General features: G+C 50.0%; 2 protein-coding genes across 7 annotated transcripts in view; one reads left to right on the forward strand and one right to left on the reverse strand.

The window, feature by feature from the left end:
* Positions 1 to 230, reverse strand: part of LOC109302198 (leucine-rich repeat-containing protein 51-like) — an 8,980-nt gene extending 8,750 nt beyond the window's left edge. Inside the window, exon 1 of the mRNA XM_019523763.1 lies at positions 23 to 230. Coding sequence (XP_019379308.1) covers positions 23 to 230 — 208 coding nt within the window. The remainder of the gene's footprint in view (positions 1 to 22) is intronic.
* Positions 1 to 18,657, forward strand: part of NUMA1 (nuclear mitotic apparatus protein 1) — a 58,947-nt gene that overhangs the window by 5,386 nt on the left and 34,904 nt on the right. For 2 of the 6 annotated variants that reach the window (XM_019524305.1, XM_019524311.1), the window contains exons 1-2: positions 10,161 to 10,331; positions 18,058 to 18,130. In XM_019524305.1, the coding sequence (XP_019379850.1) occupies positions 18,089 to 18,130 (42 nt within the window). In that variant the 5' untranslated portion in view covers positions 10,161 to 10,331; positions 18,058 to 18,088. Of the gene's footprint in view, positions 1 to 4,152; positions 5,077 to 5,940; positions 6,026 to 10,159; positions 10,332 to 18,057; positions 18,131 to 18,657 lie in introns of those variants that run through there. The other 4 variants (XM_019524306.1, XM_019524307.1, XM_019524309.1 and 1 more) reach the window with 4 other exon arrangements.

Here is an 18,657-nt window from a genome sequence, read left to right on the forward strand (position 1 = left end):
TCGGGACAGGCGGGAACGGGGCGTGGATCGCTGCGTGCCCGCACGGAGGTGGTTCGGGAGCAGCTTCGTCTGTCGGCCAAGCCCTCGATCGCGTCGCAGACCTCGTAGGTCTCGGACATCTCCTTTCCTCGCGTGGTTTTAATCTCTCCAGAGGGCGTTCGTGCCTGTCTCGCTCTGCGAGCGGGTGCCTCCACGTTGAAGGGTGTCCTCTTCCACTCCGGGATCTTCATCTTCTGGTAGCTCCAGCAGAAGCCTGTGAGTTCGAGTCCTGGTTGTGAGGATTTCCTGGGTCACAATCGAGTTTAATTCAAACCTTTGCTGCACGAGGTTGGCGTCTCGGTCAAGCGCTGCTTTCTCCTTCTTCTTTTTTCCCCTTCTGTTTTATTTTATACTTTCACTCCCACTTTTTTAACTACTGGTTTTTGGTGGTGGTTGCAAAAAGTGGGATTCAAACCTAGTGCGCTGAAGGGTTGACACGACCCCTTGTTTGATTAATGACAGAAAGGCTTTAATAACTATACCACAAGCAAGCTATAAAACTAAATGACAGGAGGGGTGGGGAAACAACTCCTTCCCAATATTCAGTAAATGAGCTGTCACAAAAATCCAGTATCTGTTAGCTGCTATGGTGTCTCTCGCCAATACAGTCAAGGAAGCGGCTTCAGTCTTTGGAGTGCCACTGGTGTGGATGAGAGCGATCAGCTGGGTGCAGGTTGCAGTGCTGCAGTGATTTTTCTCTCCCTCTTCTGAAGCCCATTTTGCTAGCAACTCTGTTTCTTTCTTCAACTCTTGAATTGTATAGCTTCAAAGTATTCCTCCTTGGTAGTTGGTCAATTGAAGTCGGAACAAAGCAGGTAGGGAGGGACCATCATATTACAGTTGCTAGCTGATCAGATCCTGTTTTGGGTCATCCCGTTGTGCAGCGGTTTTTTGCAAGTTTTTGATCTGTCTGGAGGTTACAGTTGGATCTAATGGGGTGGGTCTTGATTGACTGAATGCAACACCTCGGGGCATTGCTGCTGTTTGGGGTAATTGTTTGAACAGTGGGGCAGAGCCCCAAATTTTCTGAACCCGGTAATGGTTTGCGGAGACATTTACAAAACCCCAAACAGACATTTCTTCCTGTTTTGAGAAATATGTTTTAATCAAGGGAGGATGTGTCAACCAGGAGGATACAGTCACAGGGGGAGATGCAGTTATTTATGAATGGTTTTGCATAATAAGACATTGGGTACATTTGCAATTAGAGCAGGAGATGAGATCAGTTGGGATTGTTTCATTTCACATGGTCCCAGTCATGATCTTGCATTCTTGTGCAAGGTGCACTGTTATTGTACTTCGGTCATTTAAATTGCATGCGTAGGTCTGGCCAAGCTTTCACGGTCAGCCATGGTAAAGTAATTCTACTAAGGACCTGGAGTTTGCAAAGGGCATTTTTGCTCTGTGTCTGCATAAATACATAAAAAGGAAGCTTTCCAGAAGTGGAAACTTGGACAAACGACTAGGGAGGAGTACAAGAATATTGCTCGGGCAAATGGGTGAAATCAGGAATGCCAGTTGCAGCTGGAGTTGCAGCTAGCAAAGGATGTGAAGTGTCAGAAGAAAGGTTTCTACAGGGATGTGAGGAACAAGATGATCAGGGGAAGTGTGAGTCTCTTACTGAATGGGGGAGGCAACCTAGTGAGTGCGTCTACACGAGACATTTACTGCAGTGCTGACTAATAAGCTCCACAGTAAAACTTAAGTGTCTGCGTGTGTGACACTAAACTAATTTACTCTGCCGCAACATAGTACTTGCATATACGAGCATTATCCTGCAGCAGAGTCCAGTATTCTGCCTCAACACATGTGTAGACTGGAACTGGGCTGGCTGGGACATGAGGGTGCTTCAGCACGGGGGCTGCCTGCTGGCTAGCCCCACACCGGAGCATCTTCGTGTCTCAGCCATCCCCTCTGCATCATGTTGAGCTGGGTTGTAGCAGCCCTGGGCTGGCACGCTGACCTCCCCGGTCCCCTGCAAGCCAGGGCTGCTCTGACCCAGCTCAACGTGCTGAGGTCCCAGGTGCACATGTAAACACAATGCCTGGGAGCAATAAACTTTGGTGTGATATGTGCCGGAGTTTGTATCACATTAATTGAACATGTAGATGTGCCCAGTGATGATGTGGAAAAGGCCAAAGTACTCAATAATTTTTCTACCTCACAGACAAGGTCAGCTGCTAGACTACTGCACCTGGCAGCACAGTTTGGGGAGGAAGTGAGCAGCCGACTATGGTGAAAGAGCAGGTTAGGGACTATTTAGAAACGCTGGACGTGTACAAGTCCATGGGGCTGGATGCAGTGCACCCAAGGGTGCTGAGGAAGTTGTCTGATGTGATTGCAGAGCCAGTAGCTGTCATCTTTGAAAACTCATGGCAAACAGAAAAGGACCTGAACAATTGGAAAAGGGCAAACATAGTGTCCATATTTAAGAAAGGGAAGAAGGAGGGTCCAGGGAACTACAGACCAGTCGGCCTCACCTCAGTCCCTGGAAAGATCATGAAGCGGATCCTCAAGGAATCAATTTTTAAGCGCTCAGAGAAGAAGGTGTTTAGGAACAGTCAGCATGGATTCACGACAGGCAAGTCGTGCCTGACTAACGTGATTGCCTTTATGATGAGATGACTGGCTTGGTTGGTGCAGGGAGATGGGTGGATGTGGTGTATGTTCATTTTTAGCAAAGCATTTGATATGGTCTGCCGCAGCATTCTCGCAGGCAAGCTAAGGAAGCACGGGCTGGATGAATGGACTGTAAGGTGGATAGAAGGCTGGCTGGATTCAGTGGCTCAGTGTCTAGTTGGCAGCTGGTATCAAGGGTCAGTCCTGAGGCCAGTTTTGTTCAAAGTCTTCATCAATGACCTGGAAGATGGGATGAGTGCGCTCTCAGCAAGTTTGCAGGTGACTCCAAGCTGTGGGGAGCAGTAGATGCACTGGAGGGTAGGGCTAGGATTGAGAGAGACCTCGACAAATTGGAGGATTGAACCAAAAGAAATCTCATGAGGTTCTAAACTCTCCATCCTTCGAGGCTTTTGAGATCCAGCTAGACTAAGTCTTGGCTGAGATGGTGTAGTCGGGGCCAGTTCTGTGTTGAGCAGGGAGTTGGACTAGATGTGACCTCCTGAGGTCCCTTCTAACTCTCACTCTTTTATGATTTTATGAAGTATCTGAGGGCGGTAGATTCTCCAGACTTTTCTTTCTGTTATGAGGAAGGAAGCCATAGGTATTCAGAGCAGTCAATGCATTTAACCAAGAGGTATTCTTGGTGCACATTTGTCCTTACTTGTTCCTACAAGAGTGGCCCTAACCTTTTTCAGTTAGATGATAAAATCTCCCCTTTTCCCACTCACTATTTAAGTGCCAGTTGCAGTGTACACTGCAGGCATTTGGCTGAGATTATCCAAAATCTTCTATTTCTCCTCCCATGTGGGCTGTATTACTGAGCAGGTTTGTGCAAGATCCTTGTTTTACTTGGGCATCTTCCAGGAAACATCAGGCCTGTTGTAAGTTAGCCTGGAGAGAGTGAAAAAATGACTTCTAGCTGAAGCTCGATAAAGTTATGAGGAGGATTATGATGCGTTAGCCTGTGTAAGCAGGGAGCTGGACTCAATAGCTCCAGAGATCCCTTGTTGCTGCAGACGAGAGACATGATTTAATGTTTCAGTGCTTCAGCTCTGTGAATTACCGCATGAGTGTCAAGTGCAAACCCCAGGCCACCAGCTAGACTCTGACTGCTTCAGTTGGTATCTAATCATGCTTTTATTTCCTCCTCAGTGTCCAAGAACTTCACATTTATCAAATAACAATGAGCCAGCAGCTAGCTTGAGATGTGACAACTTAGCAGAGCTCAGGCATAGTATACCGGTACAGATACTAGCCCTTTGACTTGGTTGGTGGGAGAGGAGAGTCATGTACTAATTGTGATTGAGTTTGGAGCGCACCCACTACTCTTCCAGGCTTGCTGCTAACCAGTAGACACAGTCCTTGGCCTAGGAGGGGTTTTGCACCTCTTCGGGCAAAAGGCAGGGCAGGGTGGCACCTTAGAGACTGATTGGTTCAAAGAGGCATAAGCTTCCTTAGGCAACGGCCTGTTTCACCTATGAAAGTTTATGCCTGTCTGAACCAGTTTCCAGTCTGCCCTGTCTTTTGCTTGTCTTCAGAGTACCTGTTCAGGTAAGCTCCAAACTCCCACTTCTGCGGTCTTGGATTTGTCACAGAATCTCTCTGAGCTTCAGTTCTTCATCTTATTTGTCACTGCTTGGCAGATACTTCACTGCTGCAGTGCTGGGTGATAATGCAAAACCCCAGAAGAGAATACACCTCCTCTCCATGTCTTGTTTAGACTGTGTAAGCTCTGTGGAGCAGAGGCTCCCTTGCTCCTAGTGGTTACAGCATCCAGCCTGACACAGCCTTGAGTTCTGTTGGGCTCTTTTATTATTTTTATGGAAGTACAGGTTTTTTTTTAGCCACTGGTGTCACTGTATCTATCAGTTCTGCTGTTTCCCAAAATAATCAGCTGGGTTCCCTTCCTAGCCCCAGTCTTACGCAGCATAGGACAGGTGGAGGGAGAGAGTTCTTTAAGAATGAAAAAGGTCATAGTAAAGCCACAAAACATAGCAGGGTGATTTGAGAGCTGCTTCTAGTTGGTTGTGGACTTAACCAGTCAGACTTTACCCCCCGCCCCCCATTTTGTAACTTTTCTGTATTGTGTCGTTTTTTTGTTTGGTCCCAGCTAAGGAGACTGGACTGCCTTTGGCCTTTCTCTTTAAGGTAAGTATCCTGGAAGTAGGAAGCTGATCTGCTTTTATATTAGTGTTCTTTGAAACTCCTTCATTGAAGTGATTCGTGCTCCTCTGCTGCAAATGCTCCAGGGTTCAGTCGTCATCATAGTTTATTTGCAGTTGGGCCTGGAGGTGGAGGAAGGACTTCATGACCTTCTTGAGGCCCTTTCTGCCCTGTGGGTCTGTGCTGTGGCACAGTAGGAGCCCCGTGGTTCTATGCTTTTGCACCCTAGGCAGCCTGTAACCTGGGAGAGCAAAAGTGAGGAGACTGTCACTTCTTATATTCAAATATGCCTTACATTTGTAGTGGCAAGGGGTGAGCCTGCCTTTACTGCTGTGGTTGTGCTGAGAGGCCCTCATGTTGTCCATGGGAGGTCTAAGGGGATTTGGAGCAAAGTGGGGTGCGTGGAAATGTGTCCAGCACACACTAGTCCAAAAAGGTAACCTGCTGGCCAGGGTGAAGAAAACCCTGCCCCATGCTCTCCACTGTACCTTGGCCAAAGCCAAAGCATTGGGCATGGGCCAATAAGTGCTCTGTCTCCAGTGTGTTTGTTAGAGCACTGATAGCTCCTCAGAGCTCAGTCTAAAGGCAGTGCAGACACCATCAAAATATCTCACTCAGAACAGTGTTAAATAAAATGAGGGTGGGAAGGGATCTTAGGAGGTCACATCTAGTCCAACCCCCTGGTCAAAGCAGGACCAGCCCCAACTACATCATCCCAGCCAAGGCATTGGCTAGCCAGGGCTTCAAAACCTCCAAGGATGGAGAGTCCACCACCTTTCTGGGTAATCTGTTCCAGTGCTTTACCACCCTCCTAGTGAGAGAGGTTTCCCAAATATCCAACCTCAACTTTCCTGACTGCAACTTGAGCTCATTGCTGCTTGTTCTGTCACCTGCCACCGCTGTCAGCGAGAACTGTTCAGACCTGTTCACAACAGAAGTCCCAGTGTGGGGAGAGGGAAGGGAAGGAGCATTATCTTGGTACTTCACAGGTACTTAGGGTAGGGCAGTGGGTTTGTGAATCTCTAGGATCCCAGGATAAAAATCTTTGTCCTCTGATGAACTGGTTGCATTTTTTTTTTTTCCTTTATGCTTGGTAGCCTTACTTCTCTTCTCTGGATTAACTTTTTGCAGACAGGGCTGAATGCTGGAGAGTATAATGCCAGGCCTCTTGGTGATGAGACACTGGGAAGACAACTCCCTTAAGGTATGTCTGCCCAGCAAAATGAAGGTGTGGTTGAAGTATGTTGGTGTGCTGGAGTTAGCTTGATTTTTAGCTAGCACAAGTAACAAAAGGAGTGAGAACATGGAAGTTAGCATGTGCTAGCAAGTAGAGCATGGCCTGAGGATGCCAGAAGGGTTGGTACCCTTGTTGGTAGCATATGCCAAAGTTCACAACATTGTGCTTCCACTGCTGTTGTTACTCATACTAGCTAGATTATGTTAGCACATGCCACAGTCGCACCTTCCTTTTGCTGTATGGGCATATTCTGTCTTGGAGGAAATCTGCTGTGTTGCCATTGGCCCTGCTAAATAGAAAGAAGAGGCAGAACAGCTTTGTAGAGCACTGTGCAAGAATTTCTTGACTGTAGATAATGCTCATAATGCCTTGCCTCATTTCACACCTCACCTGCAAAGGAAAAGCTGGAGAAGGAGGCTGAGATGCCACTACTTTGTCAGAACATTTGAAGCTCTCAGTTGTCTCCCTGTCCTGTGGAGAAGAGGTGAAAGACTTGACCAACAATGGTGCTTCTTGATTTGCCATCTCTTGGTGCTTCCAAGTGGGTGGGTTGCAGGCCACAGTTTTTTAGAGCCGTAGTGAAACTCAACTGAAAAGTGCAGCAAGTCTGTCCTGATTCAGTACAGATCAGCTCTTTTGAAGGAGGCTGAGCCAGTTTAAGTGTGGCTAAATTAATGGGGCCGATTTGACACGTAGTGCTAAACTTGGGCCCTCTGCTTTTTTCCATAAGTAATTGAGCCGTGGTTGCGGGGCGATTTTTCTCCTTAATCTGGGCTGGGTGAGGTGCTGTGCATTATGAAATGTCAGTGTGGTATTCTGTAATTTCTAAAGTCTTTCACTTGTATTTTAAATTCTGTCCTAGGCCAGTTGTAAGGTATCTGTTTTCAAAGCATAAAAGTGCTCCAGATACACCAAGAAGGGAATAATTATTTTGTTGCTCTATTGTGCACTCTTGCTGCTTGTGGGATTCTCCTGAGATCCAAGCTGTAGATATGGGTATGTTTAGTAGCACTCTTTTTGCTGGATGTAAGGAAACTTCCAATCAGATTTGGCAAACAGATTTAAAGGGACATGGTCAGAGATGGAAACCAGTATTAAGAGATTGAGGGAGCCTTACCTGCTGTTAAAAATACCACTGGATTGTGTTGCTGTTAAGAGTCAGAGATCTGATTTTCTCTTTTGGTAGTCTGAAGATTTGCTTTTTGCCTTGATGTTGTCTTGGAAAATGTACATGGTGTGAGCATACTCATTCTTCTTATTGGATTCCACTTTCAACACCACATTCACTGCCTTGGTGTTGCTAGTGTACACTGCATCTGGGTAAATAAAACAAGTGGGGAAAGTGTAGCTGATGCGTATAGAACTGGCTTTGATAACGTCCAAGTTTTGGATCAGACTGGATCTGGCCCCTTCTTAAAGAGGCACATGAAAAATTTGAGTTAGTGCATCTTGCCAGCTGGTAGGTTTGGGGCCTTAGACTTGAACATGCATGTGAGTCTTTCTGATGGCAGTGAGCTCCTTTGAATATTGTTTGTGTGCTTACAGGTGCTCTTGTGCTTAAGGTACTGGATGGTGACTTAGGAGACATAGGTTCCATTCCAGCCTCAGCGGCTGAGGACTTGCATGCCCTTGGTCAAGTCACTTATCCATGCTCCTTAGTTGCCTATACTGAGTTCTCTTGGGGATTGTTGCTGTTCCTGCGTTACTTGTATTTCTTACATCTTGGCATTTCAGTGTGCCCTTGAGGTTTAGGCCTCATGCCATGATGGCTTTCTTGGAATAGAAACACTTATTTCTCTTACACTGTGGGTGCCAACTGGCACCTGGTCTGAGTCACCTGTAATCACATTAATAGGTCTCTCTTGGGCTTAGACCCTTCACTTCTGTTCCCTCCCAAAGGTACTGTCGATGGTAATTAGTAAGCAGATTCCTTAAAACAGTAATTTGAGAGCACAAGCACAAGTGTATCTTGAACAATAGCTAGCACAGAGGTGGCTCTTCCCTAAGGCTTACCTTGCTCTGTCTGGATGGACAGAGTCCCTTGAACTTTCTTCATAAAGCTTGTACAGGCAGTGGCCTACAGTTCACCTGTCTCCCCTTCTGCTGCCTCCAAAAAGATTCCTAAATGCTTTGTGGTCTTTTGATCTCTAGACCCCAGCCTGGAAAAGCAAAGCTCACAGAGTATTGGAGGAGAGATGCACAGGACCCTTGAAGTGAATAGCAGGCTTCTGTTTTTCTAGTTCATATCTAGATGTTATATGGGGAACTGTTATGTTGCCTTTCTGCATGGCTACTGAATTATGTATTATCAGTCTAAAACATGAGATGGGTACATTCACACAGGAAGGCCTCATAATGCGGTATGGAAGAGCTGTCTAACTCACTTGTCACGCAAGGGCTCTACAATTATTGCACAGCAATGCCTACAGCATTCACCTATGAATACTAATAAATAGCAGTAGTGATCACTTATCTTCTTTCTTTCTCATGTGGATAAATACAGCAAAGCCAGCCTTGTCCAAATCTGTATAGCATGCTTAAGATACCAAATTGTACCTTCGCTTCTCCATCCATAAACGAGTGTTTTTGCTTCCGGGGTATTTTTAAAGCTCAGTTGGTTGGTATGGAAAAAACCTTTTGAGAGCTTCAGCAAGAACATGTTGTGCAGAACAAGGCAGAAAACACTGTGTACAAGCTGCTCTCTGAGGATCTTGATGAACTCATTAAACCTCCAGGCTCCTGTGAAATAGGTGGAAGTGTCCTTGTTCTTGTAGGCTGATCTGATAGAGGCTGCAGCTTGGTCAGCCTCAGCCGTGAGCATCTTCAGAGCCATGACTAGAATTTAATCCTGTAGTCCATCCAGGCATCCATCTCTGAACACAGCCTTCTGTTGGCAGCTCTCCACATCCTCAGCCAGCACAAGACGAGTAGCTAGGATGAACGGGGAAAGGAAACTGTGTCTCTGAAGGTTGTTGCTTGCAGTAACTTGGGTGGGCAGCCCCTGTGTAGACTAATGCAGCCTCCATTTGTGCTCTTGGCTGGCTTTGGCATTGGGTCCTGCCGGCAGACAAAGGGTGCCCGAGAGCTTTCCAGCTTCTCCGGGTTGTGCATCCTGTTGGCACAGTTTTAGGATGCCCCTGTGAGAACAGTAGGACTCGGATCTTCCCTCTCTTTAGATTTCCCCTGTCGTTGGGAGGCAGCTGGACTCCTTTTGGGCACTGCAGGAATGCTCACGCATTTCCATCAGCTGTTTCCAATGGGTATACTCGGCCTTAGAAAGGGAGGATTGTTGCAAAGGCCTGCGCTTCTGTTGGCAGTGAAGAGGTTAACCACTGAGGTGGCTTGGCTTGAAAAGCTTTTTCCATCCTCCTTTACTTTCCAGATGCTTTCCTCGTCACTGGGTTTTAGCATCCTCCGTCTCCATCTTGCATCGGCCAGGTCCTTTCTAACCCCCATGTCTTTGGCTCCATGCAGACAGTCAAGAGTTGGTAGCTTAAGAGATGTTCCAGCTAAAATGATTTCTGAGATGAGCTGGGCCAAGCAGGGTGCATGGGGCCTGGCTGTATAAAGCCATGCATTGAAGGAGACTTGCCCCTGGCCAAGCCATCTCAGAGGCTAGTTTATCTGGTCTGCACTGGAGCATGTAAGGGGCTCCATTGCAGCCTGGAAGTGGCGATTTACAGGGGTCCCTGAGCCCCTTCGTTGATGAGAGCTCTGCACAGCGGTGCGGCGCAAAGGGGATCATCTCTGTATTTAGCCCTACATCTCTGATCACAGAGGCTTCAGGGTGGGGGTTGGCAGTCGCTCTCCATAGGCTGGGTCCTGTGACTAACACAGCTACCTTTTAATATTTGTGTGGCGCCATGCCCGTGCCGAGCTGGCTCGCTTTCTCCCGCCTGCAACGCCAAGGTATAAAACAGTCACCGAAGCGAATGCGTCTCCGTGGAGGGAAGAGGCTTTGTGGGGGCAGATGGGGCTTTCTGACAATGCGCCCATTTAGTAGGACGTTCCAGTCCCGAATTGGTGGCAGCTTGCCACAGGCCGAGGCTGGCTTTTTGTGCTGTGTGCCTTTAAAGAAAGCAGACTCCTTGCTGTGACGTCTCTCTGGCTCCCGGCCAGGAAGGGGGGGGACCATCTCCTGCCAGCCTGAGAAGAAAACCAACAACTTTTCTTTTGTGTGTGGTTACTCTCTTTTTTTTTTGTCTCTTTCACCAGTTTTAAATGCTAATGACGGATTCAAAACCTTACCCAGGTTGTGGCTTTTAGAAGTCTGGTAAGGCCTGAACAAAGACTTTATCTTTCTTGTTTGTTTAAACCCGGGTGGGGAGGGGGAGCGGGAACGTAAAATCCTCTTTGGGCTCCAAAGTCGGGCTGGCTTGGCCGCATTTTTTTCTTTTCCCGCAAAATCTGCAGGGTCGGAAACCTTCTGCGTGTCCTTCAAGGTGCAAAGAAATAACTAAACTCCAAGGGCGACAGGCCAAGTTCGATTCGCCAACATCCGGGTGTTTGGGCTTTCCCGTGGGGAGGGCGTATTTTGTTTCCTTGCTAGCAGTCTCGGTGTCTTTTTGCGTAGCTGCAGTTGGGACGATCCTTTCATCCAGCTGCTGGGGGCTGGGATGGATGTGGACCCGGCGCTGAGGCTGGTGCGGGGGATATGGGATTGTGTATTGTCTGTTCATGACCCAAGTGGGGAATGCTCCAGTTCAGGCGACTAGCTCTGAGCTTTCTTCAGGAGGCCCATACCCCCCCCGTTTCCTTGCTCAATTCAGCCCCAGCTCAGAGGCGCGGGGAAATCCATGGCATGAGCAGACAGAGAGCATAAGCAATCGGGCAGGCTCGTCTCCTCCCTGGGCTGTGGTTTTGAGTCCAAAGGAGCTTGCTTGCGTAACGCGGTATTTTGCCTGTTGTAACTGCGGGGAGAAGTGGCAGGGGACAATGCTGTGTCAGGGGCAAGCCATGGTGGCCCGGGCTTCTGCTGCTGTCGCTGTCATCTATCAGTTCTGTTGTGTTCCTACCAGCTTGGGGTCTTGCTCCTCTTTGTATTCAGCTGGGATGCGTTCTTCGAGCTTTGTGTCAGCACAGGATGCGTAGTTAAAAAACACTTAGCAGCGAACCTCACGGCAAGACTCAGGTCCTTGTCATGTTATGTCTTGAAACCTTGTTCCACACCTTTCAGCAGAAATGAAATTCCCTTTCCCTCTGGCCCTCTTGAGCTCCTGATCTGCTCCTTCTACCTGGAGGAAGAGAGCAGTTCCTTTGCAGATCCACTGTGCCTGCCTAAAGCCTGCTGATGGCTAGCACAAGGCATATTGCCTGCTCTGGAAGGAGTAAGTGGGTGTTGAACTGTTTGTCAAGCCTCAGCAGTGCCATCTGCCAGCTCTGACAAGATGTAGTGGTTTGGGCATGAGGCTGGGATCCAGGAAGGCTGGCATTAGCATCCCAGCTTGGACACTTGACTTTCTGCTTAGTCCTGACTTGTCTTATGGGTCTGTTTATCATGGCAACACCTACAAACCTCCCCCCGGCTGGGCCCTGCTGTGCCAGTCACTGTATATAGTAAAGGTGTCCATTCCCCAAAGGGCTTACAACAAAGCAGAGGTGCCGAGGGGCTAAGCTGTAATTACCAGGGTGTTTTGCTTTTGCCTCATTTTCTGGTCCACATAATAGAAGTAATGCTTGAATTATTGGAAATGGTGGGTGTTTTAAGTCACAGTTTTCAACCTTTCCTTCTGAAAGTCAAGTACCTTGATGCGAGGGGTGTTTGATGTTCCACTGAAGTGAATGGGAGAGTCGGGTACTTGGCAAAGCAAAGCGATTAGAAAAATGGTAGCCTTCAAATTTGCTGGTAGAAAATGGAGAGCTCCAGAACCCCAAAACGTGCTTGGGTGCCCTGCTCCCAGCCCTGTCATTGTGCCTGGGTACTTCCACAGCTCCTGGATAGCCTGGGACTTCTGTCAAGTGGAGTCGAGACTGGGTTCTCCCAGCCCATGAGGTCTCTGCTGCTTGAGGTCCAGGGCAGTCCAAAGCCTCTCCCCTTGCATGAGCCACGCTGGTCATCAGAAGATAATGGTGTTTGCTTCTGCCAACCCCTGTCCTGGACATGCAGCAGGTCCTACCTCCTGCTTCTGCCACCTTGCGCTGCAGGAATTTAGGCAGTAACAGATGGTAGGATCCCTCCTCGGGTCCCTTCACTAGACTGACCTGCCAAACGGTGTCATATCGCTAGGGCTTGACCTCCGAGCAGCCACCCACCCTGTAGCCAGTGCAAGATCTTCCCCGGTGACAGGCGGCTAACCCAGGACTTTTTGCAGCAAACCCAGATTTTTGCATTTCTAAGAGTGCTTTCCCTAGGGGAGTGGAGCGTGAGGCAGTACTGTGTTGCCTTCTCAGTACTGCAGACAGGCCACCTCGTTATCTGTGCTGCTGCTCCCAGCTCTGCCAAGCAGCAGCTGAGTTGAAATGATCCGTTTTGCTGCCATTCTCAACATCTAGACAGCAGCAAAATGTCAAGAATGGCCTGGACTTTGTGCTCCTTAGGGAAAGGTGTTCCTCACAGCAGCTCCCCAGGTGGTTACTTGGCAGAGGCAAGAATAGAATAGAGGGTCTCCCACCTCTTAAAGAAAAATGATGCTGAAAAAGGTGGGACCTATGGACCATTGCGATCAGACACCTGCTAGGCTGAGGCTGTAGGGAGAGCTCCCCTCAACCGGCCCAAAGGCCGGTACCTGCTTCAAGGGCAGCACCTTCTAAGGAGAAGCTGGGTGTGCCATAGGGGCTGGCCTGTTCCCTGGGAGGCTGGTCCTGGATTTGCTGAGGTGTGCCTCTTACCCAGGGGCGGGCAATTATTTTGGGCAGAGGGCCGCTTACTGAGTTTCGGCAAGCCATCGAGGGCCGCATGACAGGCAGCCCAGGGCAGATTAATATTAATTTTCTAAATTTTGTAGAGGCCCTGTGGGCTGGATAGAATGGCCTGCTGGGCTGCATCTGGCCCCCAGGCCGCATTTTGCCCACCCGTGCTCTTAGCTGTTTAACTAGTGGCTTTAGTCCTCTGGTTAGTTGGTCTTTTGAACCCTGGTCATGTATGGAAAGGGTGCTACGACAATGGGTTTATGATGGTAGGGGCCTGGACTTGATGGCCCTGGATTTCCCTTCCAGTCTCATGTTCCTAGAGCTACTTGCACATCCCAGATACCGGGCAATCCTGCTAATCAGTCCATTCTCCTAAAGCTCTGCAGGGCAGTCCAAGACCTATGCATGTCTGCCTGCAAGGTGCTCTGTTGTCTTGCCAGCCAGCCTATAACAGCGTGGCAACCCCGCAGGAAGCAAGGGTCGCTGCCCAGGAGATGCCTCAGCAGCCTGGCCAGGTCATGCCGTGATACTGGGGCAAAGAGGCCGTCGGGTCTGTCCTCCTGGAGCTTCGGCTGTGTGCTTGGCCTGCCACCCAGAACACCAAGCTGTAATATGTTTCTCTTCTGCAGCAGCTGATTTGTGCTGGGCCCAGGTGGGGAGGGAATGGAGGCAGCTGCATGCTGGATGCTTAAGTGATTGGCTTTCCATGCCTGTTTTGGGGGCGGGGGTCAGGCCAGGGTGCGTTCTTGCCATGCAGGGTAGTCTCTAATTCCTTGCGGGGAATCACTAGGGCAAAGTGGGGAGGAGTTTGTGCTTTCTGAAATGTGAGAAGAGAAGAGGACCATACAGGAGTCCTTTGGTCTCTAGTAGGAACTGGTTTCCCCTTGGTCAGGGGTAGCCCTCAGCCTTCCAGAGAGCTCCAGGGGAGAAAGAACCAGAGGGAGCCTTCAAAACCCCCTAGTGTTGTTTTGGGAAACCTTTTACTGGTGATGGGCTCTGCCTTGGCTAGGGAAAGCCTGGGATATGCTCATGGCTTAGCTTCTACTTGAGCCTGCAAGAGGTTGGGCAGCGGCAGGTGAATGCATTTTGATGGATATATCTGGCGTGGCCGGCCTTGGGTTTTGGAGGGAAGGCTTGCATCTTGCAGTGACCCTTGGTAAATGTCTCCAGGTCTGGGTGAGCCCCCAAATGTTCTTGGGATGCTTCCTACCAGCCCAGCTGTGCGTTCAGAGGACATGGCCCACAGCCGCACTGGCACGAGGGTTCAGTGCTGCTTGGGGTACATGTGAGAAGCTGGGTCCGCAGCACTGCTGGTCTTAGGACAGAGGGAGTTTTGCCAAGGAGAGTCAAAGCACGTGAACGTCCGCGTCTCTCCATGCTGCTGTGCAGTGTCCTTTGCCTCCTCTGTCACCATCCCAGCTGGGGAGGAGGGACTGTTGAGTCAGCTGAGATCCCGACAGCTTGTGGTTGCTTGAGGTCCCATGACCCTTTCAGCGGGAGCTGGTTGTTAACACCAGCATCCTGCCAGATTCCGGCATGGGTAATTGCATTCTGCTGACCTGGATTCCCTCTGCTCCCTTTCCTAACTTGTGCAGTGTGGTGGAGCGTGGCCCTGTGCTGTTCAGCACCTGCTCCATTGACTCAGGGCAAAGGGATCCCCCTGGGGCTGCCTCCTATCTTGTTAGGGCCATTGTGAAGCCTGGAACTGCTCCCACCCATTTCTTCCCCAACCCCGAATTGGCGAGTCCTCAGGGGTGAGCCACACGCTCCACTTCGTTTCCACATTGCTTGCGGTTATGTTTTCTTAGCTCCAGTCCAGGCCCCTGGGGCTTCCAGATACTGCGAACCACCAGTTTTGCTTCCACACCCGGGCAGGCCCAGATAGACTAATCACAAAGGCAGGATCAGCTGCTGCTGCGCTGCCAGCTCCTGTGCTGAGAGTCTGCCATACTGAAGTGAAAGCGGTTTCTCCTGCTGCAATTGAACAAAACCACATCTGGGGAGATAACCAGCAGAGGCCAAGAGGGGTAGGGAGAGCTGGAAGGGGCTACTGCTGGCCAAAGACATCCCTTCTGCGGTCCAGCCCAGTGGGCAATGAGGGGAAGTGCCTTCTATGTGCCCCTCCCATCTGAGTAGGGGGCAGGAGACCATTGCTGCTGCTGTGGCTACCAGTGCAGGAAACCTGTCCGTTTGTTACAGAGCCGGGCATTTGAGGCCCTTACTCCACAGGCTGGAGGGACAAACCCAGCAGGGGACTGTGTTCCTCCCTCCGAATTAAAACTAGGAGGTGTAGGGGTGCAGGGTCCGAAAGGAGCCCAGCTTCAGTGCTGGAAGGTGCTCCAGAGTGACTCATTGCACTGTCATTGCCCTTGGGACCCCAAATAGGAATTTTTAGCGCTTTAGGATGCACTGATCTGCTACATGAAGCAAATCCCAAATGTCTTCTCTTTACAGAATGGGCAGGCTGTGTCTGTCGCCCAAAACAAGGAGATGGGCTCAGCCTAAGTTTAAGGGCTGGAACAGGAGACTTTAAAGCATGGGTGGCAAACTCAGGTGGCCTCACGAGCCAGCTGGGTGTTGCTGGGCCGGATGGGACTGTACCCCCTGTGCAGCCTCTGGTGCTGGGTCCAGTTTGTGCTACTGACCCAGAGTGTGTGCTGCCCATGGTGCATGGGCTGGATCCAGCACTGCATGCATCACGGGGTCAGTTTGGGGTGCCACGTTCAGCTTGGGCCCATATGCTGTGTGCAATGCTGAATCCTGCCCACAAGCTGCAGGCAGAACACGCTCTGCCAGCTCTGGGGGCCATGTGCAGCCTTGTGCTGCCTGCCATGCCAAGTACAGTCCAGGGGCAACACACACCCCATGCTGCCTCCCCTTGGCTGGAGTCCTGGGGTTCACTGTACATGTGGGGCCAGCTTGGGGTGGGCATGCCCACAGCATGCAAGCCAAACCCAGCACTGCACACAGCACAGGGGGTCTAGGGTGAGGGCTGCACATGGTGGTCCCTGCATGCAGTTAGTAGGATGGGGACTGGTGCACGGGGTTGGGCCAGCAACCCATGGGCTGGATCCTGGCCCATGGGCCGTGTGTTTGACATCCCTGCTCTAAAGTGAGTATAAGCGAAAGATTGGGGGATGGCTAGTGGAACAAGACTTACTGTATTTACTCCATTCCGAGATAAGGGTTTTTTTCCCCCTTTAACATGGCAGGGGGAGAAGCCCCTTGTCTTGGAATCGAGCATGAGGCAGTGCAGATGCAGGCTCCTGCTCTGGCCCTCGCCCCAACCCTAGCAAATGCTTTGGGGTTTTGAAGTGCTCTAGTTGTGTTCCTCCAAAGGCTCTTTAGTCTTGGGCTGTAAGTGATCACTTGCGGGAAATACCTATATCTGGAGTCATGTGTCCAGCTTTGGGTCCCCTGCTACAGAAAGGATGTGGACACATTGGAGAGAATCCATTGAAAATGGTTGGGGGGCTGTGGGACATGACTGGTGAGGAGAAACGGAACTGGGCTTATTGAGTCTGAAGAAGAGAAAGCTGAAGGGGATTGAACAGGGGGGTTGCAAAGAGGCTGGAGCTGGACTGTCCTTAGTGGGGGCAGATGACAAAACAAGGGGCAATGGGCTCAAGCTGCAGCAAGTTTAGGTTAGATGTTAGGTTAGATATCAGGGAGAATTTTCTCACTAGGAGGGTGGTGAAGCACTGGAACAGGTTACCCAGAGAGGTTGTGGACTCTATCGTGGGTGGTTTTTAAGACCATGTTAGACAAAGCCTTGGCTGGGATGATGTAGTTGGAGCTGGTCCTGCTTTGAGCAGGGGGTTGGATTAGATGTGACCTCCCAAGGTCCCTTCCAGCCCTCATTTTCTTTGATATGATGATCCAGCGGGCAGGTCTGCATGTGGCGCCGAGCATGCTGCAGGCCTCCTCTTATTCTTGTGCTTGTATCTTAACCAAAAACCCTGCAGCTTGGACTGAGTTTGTTTTCCAAATCCTTGGCAGCATCTTCAAGCCCTCAGGACCAGAGCAGGCCAGGAGAGATGTTGGGGGCAGGTTCCCCACTTGGCTGGCAAATCCAAATCTGCTAGTTGCTGGAACCTAAATCTGGAGGGGCAAAATCAACTGTGGTGGATAGGCCCCAGGCCCTGCTAGAACCCTCTGAGCTACAGTGCTGGAGCAGATGTGTCACGTCTCAGACAAAGGCTGCTTGCAGGGCACTTGTCCTTTGCTTCCCTGTTCAGCAGGGATGGGAGAGGGATGGAAACACCTTGATCCCAGACTTGCCCGTCTGCAAGGTGACCAACAGAAGGTGACATTTGGAGGACAGCCTGACAGTCGCTCCCCTTCGAACCAGCTGTTCCAGAGGTTCAGGGGCTTGCTTCCCCTCTGTCCTGTGTGTTCAGCTTCTCTGGGAGCTGCTTGGGGCAGGGACTTCCTCCTCCTCTTTCAGCATCTGGTTCTGTGCCATGCTGGTGCATGTCAGCCCCTCGGGACTTCCATAATAGACCTGATTAATAGCTAGCTTGCCCCACAGAGAGGAGCGAGACAACCTGAAATAATAAATAGACTATTCAACATTTGTGGCTTTCAGCTGAGTCCCAACTCTCATAGAAATCGTAGGGCCCAGGCATTTTTTAATTGCTATCTGAGCTGCATTTTAACTTGAGAATTTAGGTCATCAGACTATAATTGCTTTGCTGTTGCCAATTAGATGGGGACTCTTTTTCTGTCTGTCTAAACTGTCGTAAAATTGTTATGGGTGGCTGAAACGTCCTCTCCCCTACCCCCAGAAGTGTGTACACTGTGGGTTGGATGAAACTGTTTCCTCTTGACTAGCCCAGGTGGAAGATAGGAAATAAATACCTGGCAGTGTTTAGTATTAGCAGCTGGAGCAGGGGCCTGCAGGCCGGCAGACCAGGGCATCATTTCCAGTTCTACGTCACGTAACCACTCCCAGCATCTTTCCCCGCCTGTAAACTGGACTGCTGTGTTCTCAGCAGGTTTCACAGCAGTGGGAAGGCGCAGGGCTAATGCCAGCCCTGTGTTAGCTTCTCCTTTGCCAGAATTGGTGCCCACTGTCAAGCACTGTCTGGATATGAATCTTGTTGCTGCATTTAGGCTTTAACAGCTCTTTTTCTTTTTGGCCCTTCTAGGTGCAGAGGGTAAGCTGGCAGCGTCGCAAGGATGCCTCTTCACACCTCAAGAGCCATGGCTCTTCTTGCCTGGGTAAAATGTCCCTGCTTCTTTTGGTTCTTGCCTATTGGTCTTTTGGCCTTGTTTGATGCAGTTTCTTCCCCCTGGGCTCTGATGGGGAGGGGTCTGGGGGATGTTTCTGTGAAGCACGGAGCAGGGGGTATTCATTTGAAGGAGTCTCTTTGTGACTGCAATGGGAGGGTCCTGGCAGGGGTTGACCCTTCCTGCTGGGTGTTGTTACCTTCTGGCTGCTCCCTACCAGGCTACTAAGTTCTAATGACATGATATGGCAGGAAGTGAGGGTGTGGGGCAGAGTTTGCTCACAGGTCCAGTTGGAAATCCTGGGCCTCCAGGCTGGGGTGGAGATTGAGAGCTCAGTGCTTAAGGTAGAGTTGGAGGTTAAAGAGAATGTGGTCAGGGCACAGTAGGTGTAAAACGAGGCAGGGCTTCTCATGGGCACACCCAAGCAGTGTCTGAATTGACTTGAACCTCCATGGAGAAACAAATGAGGGTCTGTATTGGTGTCTTGGCTTTGAGTTGGCCCACGTTTGACCACAGAG

The sequence above is a fragment of the Gavialis gangeticus genome, unplaced genomic scaffold (genome assembly GCF_001723915.1).
Source record: "Gavialis gangeticus isolate Ggan-Ray unplaced genomic scaffold, GavGan_comp1, whole genome shotgun sequence".
Lineage (NCBI taxonomy): Eukaryota > Metazoa > Chordata > Crocodylia > Gavialidae > Gavialis > Gavialis gangeticus.